Below are 11,324 nucleotides of genomic sequence, written 5' to 3' on the forward strand. Positions count from 1 at the left end.
GAAAACCTGAGGCAGAAGGCATTTTATTTAAGGAGCCCAAAGCCTCCACATTCTGGTCTAAGCAGCTGCTTAAGGATTCAGTCTGAAGGGTTAACCCAAGAAAGGAGGTGATAGCATCCTTGTGAAATATTCCCACTCGTGGAAGGCTTATCTCAAGGAGAAAGAACCAGGCTGTTATCAAAAGAACAGCTCCAATCTGCAAGCTTTTATTGTGGTCTGTCAAGAGAAATCCATAATACCTCCAAGAGCTATTTGGTCAGGATCTTTGGGGAATTCTTCCCACCACAACCACAAAAGAAGCAGCATGAAATTGAAGAGTTGGCCATAAACCATTCCCCTATCAGACAAAGGAAGTAGATTGCCCATAAATATTAGAGTAAATAAACACAGAGAAGTTTGGGTCATTGGCCGATGGGTGTAATAATTACTCATTATTATAGTAATAGTGGTGATATTAATAATGAAGTGCCTAGACAACTACATACCTGTGTAATATTTGATCTCCTCAAGTGGCTGCACCAAGAAGACTTTCTCTTGGCTTGAAAACCAGGCAAGGTCAAACTTGGTTACTACTTGGATGGGAGATGACTTAATTGTTCAGTCCCAACCTGGGACATTGAAAACCAAGAAGGTGATGGCAAAATCACTTCTGAATTGTTTGAAAACCAAGAAGGTGATGACCAAATCACTTCTGAATTGTTGCTTAGTAAACCATGCAGGGATTACTTGAAGGTGACTTTATTTACACAAAATGAATGAAGACAGAGCTGAACAAGTTCAAAAGATGTATAACTTGGGCTGGCGGGAAGGGCTCTCCTTAAAAATTTTCTCCTAAATCCATGCTGTACTTCTGGAGATCAAATCAAAAGCTTTAGCAGCCATACTTCTTGTGATCACAGGCTATGCCTATCCTATGCATGACAGAACGAGGCGGGGAAACTTTTGGTGGCCAAGGTTACAGTGAATATTCAAAGTGGGGGAGGCTGAAAAGGGGGCAAGAAAAACTATGGAGGGAGAATTTGGCAGATTGTTTTATTTGCAAGAGGTCAATTTTAGGCCTTAACATTACACCACAGTTTTTAACAGCCTCTTTCCCTTAAAATGACAGGGAATTTACTGTTATTTTTCAGCCATCATATAACTAGAGAAGGCTCTGAAAGCCATACAAATTTGGGGCTCAGAGGCAGCATGTTGTCCACCCTGATGCAGGAGGCAGTTAGATATAATTCTAAATATACATCAGGACACAATTTGTGCCAAACAGGATAAGTATCACCTCTGTGGTGGTCCAAATGAGAAATTCAACACTTGCTCTTCAGGGCAGCCATGCAAACATGCCAGTTGTGTTAACTCACCTATCACAATGCACGTGAATTTGGCGTCAGCATCCTTCGATACAGCATATGATTTGAGAGTTGTTTCAAAGACGGGCTGGGTCTCCTCAGTCAACTGAGCAATGATTGCACAGAACGTGCTCCTAAAAAAAATCCAAGGAGGCCAATTAGAATTTGAGCAAGCCCGTTAAGGAAACACGGAAGAGTTGTCTTCTCTCCAGTCCCTGCTGTTGGCTACTCACAAAACTCCAGCTGATGGGAAGAGCCTTTCCCCTTTCTAGGAAAACTTCTGGATAACTTAACAGGCAAATCACTGCAATAAAGCAATTCCAAGATAATTCCAGACTTGGATAGCTGAACAATTACATGAGTATTGCAACACACCACTCATCCTCGTTCTTACAGTGGACATGGGCACAGCAGATGTAACACTGCACCCACATAAAAAGAGGTATCTTGGGGCCAGCATCACTTACCTCCTCTTCAAACTTGCCATGGCCCAGCCATATCTGAACACACATCCAGCCTTCTGTTGTGACTAATGCCTATACTACCTTTGTACTAACTTTGTCTCAGAGAATCAAAAGAAAGAAACACAGGGCTGTGTTTGTACCAAAATATTAGACAAAACCAAACAACCCATGTGGATGCTCCCACAAATGGATTTGGAGAAATGTTCACATGGATAACAAGGACCTTAAAACTCCTTGGAATGTTTACTCCACCTACTGAAATGATGCATGGAGTCCTATGAGTTTTAATGGGGCAATGGCAAATAAGCAACTATAGACCTTGGCCCAACATGAACAGCTTTTCCTCTCCCAAACAAGTCAACCTAAGACACTAATCAATATCTGTTTTGGAAAGAGTCTGTCCAAAAGTAAGATCTCAAACACATTTCTTCAAAAAATAGGTGTTGATGATTCATTAAGATGTAGATCCAAGCTACACACTATGCTTCACAGATGATTTGGTCTTGCATCTATCACATCTTGACACAGGCAGAAAATAACTTTACAAAGTTAGAAGAGGCAGAGACAGCTGTTTTCAAAGAACTTGTGAATTATCATCAAAACGACAACTAACAGGTGTTCATCCCTTGCCATTCATCAAGACACTAGGCTAGACTAAAATTGGGTTGGGTAGTTTCAGAGCAGTGTGGGAACACAGCCATTGTCTCTGCATACAAAGTGAACTGGAGGATGCCATAATATAATTTATTTTTTTGGTACAGCATATTATCTGAATTATAACAGCCGAGTTTTCTTAACCAGGGTTTAGAATATTATATGAACCCAGCCACTCTTTCTCCCTCAACTCTTTGGCAATTTCCGGCTATTCAGAAAGCTCTTCCTTATAGCTTCCTTTCCAGCATTCTAAAATCAGGGTGGCTATTATTATTAATAGGAGTTGTATTATTCTCATATATTAGCCGTTGGTTCACAATCTAAAAAAAAAAAAATACACAAAAGAGCAAAGGAATGGGAAGTTGAAAGCAAGTTTGCTGACAGATGGGGGCAAGGTGGCCTTGTTTATGCCACAAATGTGAGAGTTAATTAATTCTCATACTGATAAAGAGGCTGACGTTTATTTAAACAGTGAATAGGTGCAATCTATCCCTCCTTCTCAAAACAGCCAGGTGTCCAGCATAGAAAGAGCAGAATAAAACACACAGGAGTTCTGCCACCCTTAAATTGCCTACATATAGGTGCCCTATTTGAAAGTAGAGTACTTGCTGGAATTCTTGCATTATAACTTTTACTTTCTCTTAGATTAACTGTTTCCAATCCAGACTGCAAGGAGGAAGGTCTAACCATGATGTTCTTCGTGGAAGGCATATGTCCTTGATCCCCTGGCTGGTGGCAAATGCTGGACTGTGAATCCCATCAATTCAAAATTGCCTTTTTAGTAATGTTTTATCCATACGCATAAGCAATGCCACTCACGGAAGGTACATCAGATTTCACTACTGTCCACTACACTGAACGACAGCACCTCTTCGGGGTTTATATAATGCAATGGAGATATATTACTCCCAAATTAGCTCAGCCTCATTCTGAAATGAAAATGCAGAGTGAGAAGAAATCTGGAGGTGGAGAATTTCACAAGCATTACCCATCGTGTTTTGCTTAGGAACATCAGATTTGACTTAGTGTGAAAATGTGCATGTTGATTGCCCCAGTTGCACTCAAAACCACAGAGGGGGCCTTGACATCGAAAAGAAAGCAACAGTACTCAAAGCATCCTTCTCCAGTTCCATTTCGTGCCAAACTCGAGGGTACATTAGTAGAGAGGATGCTAGCAATGTTTTCTTCTGAATCCTTGCAGCTGAAACATTCTGAGAAGGGAGGGTGATTACTATCCAATTGATATATGTAATACAGAAGGCAGCAAAATCATAGAAAGGAGGATATTCAAACGGTTATTTTAAGAAAAATACCAAAACTCTTTTTGGCCCCAAGAGCTTGGTTTTGTGAATCAATACAGTAATAACTCTTTTAAAATAGCACTTGGAAAACTGCATGGCCCCCTAGTAATTTGATGCTAGGGGCTAGGAATCTGAAATATTTCTCTAGTTCCAGCCCTAAGCTAGAGAGCTAAACATGTGCTTTAAGGAGGAAAAAGACAAACTGAAATTCTAGGAGTCCAAATTCATCACCCAGTATCAGGTTTCCATACAATGCAAGATGCAGAAAATGGAAGATAGGAATAGCATAGCTTGGAAAAAGGAGGTATAATGCAACATTCACAGTGCTTTCCATCCTATGTTGCTTTCATCCTCTCTTTTTCCTGGTTTTAATTCGTCTTTTTCCCCCAACAGATATAGCATGTCCTCTGGGAATTGCAGCCCCAAGTTTTGTTTTGCATAAAACATAGTTCATTGTCCAATTGCTTGCATGCATTTATATGCACACCTACTCAGTTCGTTGGGAGGGGGATAAGGGGAGCGGGGTAAAGGTGAGATATGGAATCACAGGCTTTGCTTGTGCTAAAGTAAAGAGAATCGTGCACGGATAGAATGGTGCAAATTCATTTCAGACCGAAACGCTGGATGGTGAGAAACAGCTTAACGTAACACTATGGTCTGAACCAACGGTGCAAAAACATATACCATACGTTACAGGATTTTGTGCAAGTCCACACACTACACACAGAGAAGTCGTGCCCAAACAGTGACAAATTCAGTCGTGAGATGTGCTATAGACTACCAAAGATCCCTTGGGGGTAACAGATTGCACAAAAAACTCCCTGGCTAGATAGAATGAAAATATATTCGATTTTGTGATCATATATTTTCATGGCTGCTTCTCCTATCTTTAGCCCCTTTAGACAAGACTCCATCACCCAATCGCAAAACACATGCTTTGCCTGCCAAAGATCCTGGGCTCAACTCTTGGCATCTCTACTTTGAAGGATTAGACAACAGGTGATAGAAAAGATCTTTGCCCAAGACCTTTAAGAACTGATGCCCAGCTTGGGTGAACAACAGACCATCAGCCAGATCTGATTTAGGGGAATTTCCAAGGTTTCCAGAAGGGAGGACATGAACAACTGTTCCACAGCACCCCATTTGCACCTGACTGTCCCAATTAAGCCAGTTCCCTTCAGATTTTCAGCAGGGTCATGTTTATCTTGTAACAAGGAGAGAGATGGGGGAGAGTAAGGCTGGCAGGGAATGGGTTTAGCAACTCCTAACTTCTGTCCCCTTGCAAATAATCCCCTGCACAAGGTGCTTATAAAGGAGAATCATTGATTTGGCTGATAGATCCATAGCGGCCTTCCTTTACCATTTCCTGCTTCCTTCACAGTGCTAAAGGTGGAAAGCCACCTAAAGGAGAAGACTCGTTTACTGAAAGGTCCTGCAAAAGAGAAACAGTTCTCTGCTCCATGAAATTAAACTCTTTGCCAATGTAATCTAGCTGCTAAGATGTTGGACTGGGACACAGGAGGCCCAGATTCAAATCCCCACTCAGCCGTGGAGAACCTGAGTAATCTCTCTCTTCCAGCCCAAGCAAGCCTTTAACTACTGCCAGATTGAGAGCAAGGGCCTCTTTCAAAAATGGACTACACGTATATGAAGTGGCTGGGCAGAAACGTCTTGGTCCTTGAGCAAGCACAACATGGGTTTAATCAACAGTCAGCAAGGAAGGTACCACTGAACAGAAGCAGGCAGGGGGGTGCAAGATCCTGGCAATGTAGGCAGAGCTGTTAGTACCCCTGGACGACAGTGAGTCACACCAACGTTTTGATGCCACCGATGTGCAGTTGAGCAAGATGTTTGAGAGGATTTACCTTCCAAAGCTGGAGGGAGATACCCGGCTGGGTAATAAGCTAAGCGGAAACAGCAAACAAAATAATTAGGTTTGAGAGAGAGAGAGAGAGAGAATGCGAATGAATCACAGAAAAGAGATTAAATAATAGCAATTAGCATATATTAAACGAACCTTTTTCCACAGGTCAAGGATATGAATATAATTCAGCTGCTTTCAACTACCAGTGGAGATAAGCAAAGAATGTTGTACGTGGTAACCAAAGCTGGGAATGAAGAACTTCATGGAGACAAGCATAAGGCAAATATCAGGAGGCCAAATATTCCCTCCCACCCCCCAATAAAACCCACTGACTGAGTGTTTAGCGGCAGTGGGTGCAAGACAGCAATTCATAAGAGGGTCAGTCGAAACTTTGCAGGTGAAGACCTTCACAGCTGAGCACTGTTCCTCTTCCTCCCAGAAAAACCAAGCCAGGATTGGGTCACCTAGAGATGTGCCTGCAAGTCGTTATTGCCAGGCTCTCAGCAATTCAGGAACTGCAGAGTGGAGTACAGACACATGAGGAACGATTCAGCATTGGCTGTGACATGAGAGTTCAGCCTTAATCAGTTCCTAGGTGTCAACATACCCTCTCGGGAAACCAGAGAGCCGAGTTGAACAGTATCTGGTGGAGGCCCCATCACGGTACAGCATTCCGGAAAGCAGGCATATAAATAGCCCGGCCGTTCTCCCTTAGCCAGGCGTCCAACCTCTCTCCTCTAACTATTTGCAAGCCGTCCCAGACTGGGACACCTTTATCACAAGAAATGCCCTGTTATTAATTTGTTTCATCCAATGGATTCCGAAGTCCTACTCCAGGACCAAAAACCTTGACCTGCTCTCAGGGCCTTCACTGGACGGCCTGGGGGATGGAAAGTATGGCTGAGATCAGGTGACACTAACACACAACATTTCTACTTTTAGGTAGAGTGAGGAGATGGTCCCACATTTTTGCAGGTGGGGAATAACAGCAATCTCCCATCTGTTCTATTTGACCTCCCTGGGCCTCTCCTTCTATAGGAGGACAAAGCTATGGGTGCCTTCTGCACTAGCAGGCCACTCCAGAAGAGGTGGAGGACATATCCGCTTTGCTGGAGAGATTCAACTGCAGTTGATCTGGCTTCAGTCTATGGGAAGAAGAGGAGAGGCCATCTTCTCACTCACTTTAAAATGTCTCTTGAAATCTGAGAGTTGCAACCCCTGTCAGGGGTGGAGGCAGGAAGCTGGGGTAAAGAGTGAGGACCCAGAACGGTGTCACAGTTAGGCTGAGCTGGAACTACAGAATCACAAAATCCCCATTCGAGTGTGAAATTCATCACAAAAGCCTGGGCCAGTCACTGTCACTCAGAAGGATTTACCTCCTTGGGTAGAACAACATGGAAGAAAGGAACATGCATGGCACCTTGAACTCTTTAAAGGAAAAAGGCAATAAAAATCGTCATCATCATCATCGATCATCACCATCATCATGTCCAGCAGCAAGGCTGTTGGCCCTATCCTATTTATTTCTTTACTTATCAAATTTCTATCACACTGCAATCATGGAAGACCCTCAGTGGCTCACAGTAATAAATGAAACATAGTAATCAATCAAACAAAAAATGGCAGTGCATTAAAACTTCCCAAAACAATACCTGCCCCCATAAAGCCCTCCGGAAAAGTTGTTTTCAACTTCTCCTGGAAGGCCAATAATATTGGAAACCTATTTAGACTTGTCAATTAAATCCTGCGCCCATTTTATTTTGTAACAAACAAACAAACAAACAAACAAACAAACAAATAAATAAATAAATAGCACAGGCGTTCACAGTGTCATGAGGATGTCCGGCACACACTTATTTCTTCTATTTAAAAAACACGCCTAGGGCACAATTGAACCCTGCTTCTAAGAATGAAGTCCTTCAGGTCTGCCCCGTTCGTTCCACAAAAGCTGATCTGCTCTTCCTCGCGATGAACTGGATGAGAATGTCTGCTAGGCAGAAGTGTGGAGCCTTTCATTGTTTCCCCAGTTAAAACTGTAAATCACTGGGGGGAGAAGAGCCTTTTTGTTCAGTAACCAGGTTTAAAAGATACAGCATCATAATAAGAACAACCACCGTAAGGAGGAGGAAGAGGAAGAGGAAGAGGAGGAGGAGGAGGAGGAGGAGGAGGAGGAGGAGGAGGAGGGAAGGAGAACTATAAGAGTAGTGACCAGGTCTCCTGAGCTGTGTAAACCTCATGGGAATTATGCAACCTTGAATTGCCATTTGGTTCCTCTGCACACACTTCTGCTTCGTTCTCCCCTTCTGCTAATACAGAAAAAAACCACCATCTGCTTCACAGCCAACCCGCTCCTAATCCATTTCACAGAGAACTGACTCATGATAGAGTTCTCTGTGCTTTCCCACTGTTAATAATCTTTCCACAGATGGGCGCAAGAATTTGGATACTTTCCTGTTCTGAAATGTAGGAAGTTTTTGGTAGCCCCATTTTATCCCCATCGGGTGGGGTGGGGGAAACACCGCGCCCCTAAGGATCTTCAGATACTGCAAGGCTTCAGCTAGGTAAATTATTCCATACTGGAATGAATATCAAGCACTTGCGTAATTTTTACACTTGTATCTTGACTTTCCTCCCTTTAATTCAGGGAAGCATACACACCACACGTCTTTCAGTTTTATCCCTGTTTTATCCTCTCAACAAGCTTTTAAGGTAGGCTCGGTTGAGATATAATAACCGGTTCAAGGTCATGAAATGAGGCTCAGAGGAACCAAATCCAGATTTTCAATCCCCTATTTACGGAGTTTATTTTCTACTCGCTACATCATCATGAACCACCAGAGCATCACAACGCTGTCACCCACAAACCATTACACATTAAAGACTGCTTTAAATAAAGAAGTGCCCCTTCCATGCTCAAGGTAGTCCCACAAATGGATCATCGTGTGTTCAGGGCATGTGCTAGATCCTGTTCTCAATTCAAATAAGCCTTTTAGTTTCGATCTGTCCGACAATAATTGCCAAAGGGTAGCTGGGGGGAAACAACTTCATCACTTAAAAAAAAAAAGGAAATCCAATTCCGAAGCAAGCGAACACAGTGCTGATGTGTGGCTAAATTAAAACAACTTTTCGACAAGACTTGTCGCTTGCAGGCTCCCAGTTTGATGCCAAGGAGTGTATGTGTTTGTGTATGTGTGTATCTACACAGACAAATCCACACAGTTTTTTGCCAGCGTTTCCAGAGCTGGTTTGCCCTTGCCTTTTTCCTAGGGGGGAGAGAGGAGGATTGGCTTTGTCTCTAAGGCAGGACTAGAACTTGCGTCTCCCGGTTTCTAGCCTGCTGCCTTTAACCACTATACCAAGGGGGCCGTCTGTAGCAAGAACATGCTGTCTACTTCTGAATGCAAGCTCCTAGACAACCCTATTGTTTTCCTACCCTGTGGTAATTTGTGCAATTTGCTGGAGGCGCCTAGTTCAATGTATGGGGATAGAATAAGGCACCCAGCTGGTTTCGTGTTTAAGGCAGGATTAGAATTCACAGCTCCCAGTTTCTAGCCTGGTGCCTTTAAACCACTGTATCAAAAGGGCCCCTGCTGACGATTTGGCAGTCTCCAAATCTATCTATCTGTCTGTCTGTCTGTCTGTCTGTCTGTCTGTCTCAAGGACTTTATTTGTACAATTCTATCCAAGTGGACTCCCAAGTTTATCCTATCAAGTTCAGTGAGATTTATTCCCTAGCAAAGGACTTCACGAAGGGAGCTTTAAAGTGACCCCTCTTAACCTACTCAGAGTAAACACCACGGAGTTCAGTGCAACTTACTCCTGGCTCAACTGGGACTGAAACTCCAGCCTCAAACAACCTGTTCAAAGGCTGGTCCAAGCCCTGCGCTCCAAGCTCCTTTCCAAAAGATGTTCCCAGGAGAAAACAAGGCAGAGAGCCGGTCCCTGTGGGAAGCCGCTAGTTCAGGGTGCTCTTTAACGCTGTTCAGGAGACCCTGAATAGAACCCCGGCATGTTCTGAGCCAGGCTTTTAGCTCCGCTTGGATGCTCAAGTTTAGCACCTCCTCAAGTTTAAGGAAGGAACAGGAATGGAGCCACAAAAGCCACGCTGGGTCTTCAGAAGCCACCGTGGTGTTCTATCTACCTGGAGTTCTGTGCGTTTCTGCAGGCAGCCTGAGAGGCTGGCGAAAAAATGAGCTCTATTGTTCTGGGAGAAATTCACAGCTTCATCCAGAGCAGCATCTGGTCCCCACCCACCCCCATCTCTCCCCCGAGCCCTACTCTGTGACTTAGGCCCATCAGCAAACGGTTTCTTTCCCTTGCCCTCCCCTCCACCCCCTCGCAAATTCCAGATTGGTGGTCCTATTGCGAAACGACCAACATGTCTTGGACATGCTCCCCTTGGCTTCAGGAAGCACCCCACGTTCAGCTCCAGAATCCTCAGCCCTCCCAAATTTCTTTAAAAGTTGGGCGAAATCCTGCTGCGGGGGTGGGGTGGGGGGTTCCTTGGGACACAGAAGCCGGCCCAGGGTGGTGCTTCTGGGGAAAACCTACGAGCAGCAACAGCCCGGCCAAAATAGCCCCCTTCCCTGTTCTGACTCCGTCCCTCCCAACGCCGGGTCCTCAGGGATAGCCTGTCTCTGCAGATGGAAGCTCCATCTCGGTCACTTGGCCTTGCCCCGCAACCCCCCAGCCGCCCGAGCCGGCCTCGTTCTCCTTCGAAGCTCGCTAAAGCAGCGGCCCACCCCCCGAGTCCCGGGGCCGCGAATTCCGCGAGCACCGCTGCTCCTGGCCGAAGGGAGACCTCGCTGCCGCCCGCGACGGCGGCTTCGCACCCGCGGGCCGCGTTGGGGCCCCTCGCGAGGCGCGTCCGCTGGTGCAGAGGGCCCCGCGGGCACCGGGGAAAGGGGCGCAGCGCTCCTTCGCTTTCCGCGGGGCCCCGGAGCTGCATCCCCGGCGGCAGAGAGCGGCGGGCCCCTTCCTCGTCCCCAGCGGGCCCCCTACCTGTTCTCGGGGCGCACGCTAAGCAAGTAGCTGCGCCTCTCCGGCCGGTACTCCACCAGGGGCCCGTTATCCTCGCCATCGCTGCCGGGCCCGGGGCAGTACCCCAAGGCAGACCCGTTGCCCGAGTAGGAGCGGCCCAGGGGCCTCCGCCTGGAGCCCATCGCGATCGGCCCGGCGGCGGCGGCGGCGCTTCGTCCGGCGAGGGGAGCGGGGCAGGCGCGCGCGCGCACAGGGGGTCCCGGGCGGCTCCCAGTCGGTCCTGGCTGCGCTGCGGCCGCTCAGGGCAGCGCCGGCGCGGCAGCCGTCAATCACCCCGGGCGGGCCGCGACCCGGCTATTTATAGTCGGTCGCACTTGGGGCCGTCACTCAGACGGGGCGGAGGGGGGCCTGCTGGGCTGGGGGTCGGCCAGCCGGTCGGCCTGCGGCGGGGCCCCGCGCGAGGAGGCAGCGGAGGCCGGGCGGGGCTCTGCGCTGCAGGGAGGTCGCAGCTGGTCGCCTGAGGGGTCTTTGGCGGGGGGCTGCGCGCTTTGGGTCCCCTTTGCGAGCGCTCGTTGCGTTGCGAGGAAATGGGTGGGCCCCGCCGGAGAAGGTTCCCTCGGTACAAAGAGAACCCCTCTCCATTCGGATCGCAGGTGAACCGCTTTAAGTTTGGACCCCGCTGGTTCGGATCGCAGCACCCCGACTGCCCCGCCCTGCG

At 46.8% G+C, this 11,324-nt stretch overlaps 1 protein-coding gene across 2 annotated transcripts in view; it reads right to left on the minus strand.

Moving 5' to 3' along the window:
- ALPK3 (alpha kinase 3) overlaps window positions 1–10,945 on the minus strand; it is a 35,384-nt gene extending 24,439 nt beyond the window's left edge. Inside the window, exons 1-3 of one of the 2 annotated variants that reach the window (XM_088148473.1) lie at window positions 10,628–10,944; window positions 5,628–5,666; window positions 1,356–1,477 (exon numbers count right to left, since the gene is read on the minus strand). In XM_088148473.1, the coding sequence (XP_088004599.1) occupies window positions 1,356–1,477; window positions 5,628–5,666; window positions 10,628–10,788 (322 nt within the window). In that variant the 5' untranslated portion in view covers window positions 10,789–10,944. Of the gene's footprint in view, window positions 1–1,355; window positions 1,478–5,627; window positions 5,667–10,627 lie in introns of both variants that reach the window. The other variant, XM_088148474.1, reaches the window with a different exon arrangement.
- Between the last annotated feature and the right edge of the window lie 379 nt (window positions 10,946–11,324).

This window comes from Python bivittatus, unplaced genomic scaffold (genome assembly GCF_059951505.1).
Source record: "Python bivittatus isolate LINGU-HERP-01145 unplaced genomic scaffold, Pbiv_v1 ctg000530_np1212, whole genome shotgun sequence".
In the NCBI taxonomy this organism is placed as follows: domain Eukaryota; kingdom Metazoa; phylum Chordata; class Lepidosauria; order Squamata; family Pythonidae; genus Python; species Python bivittatus.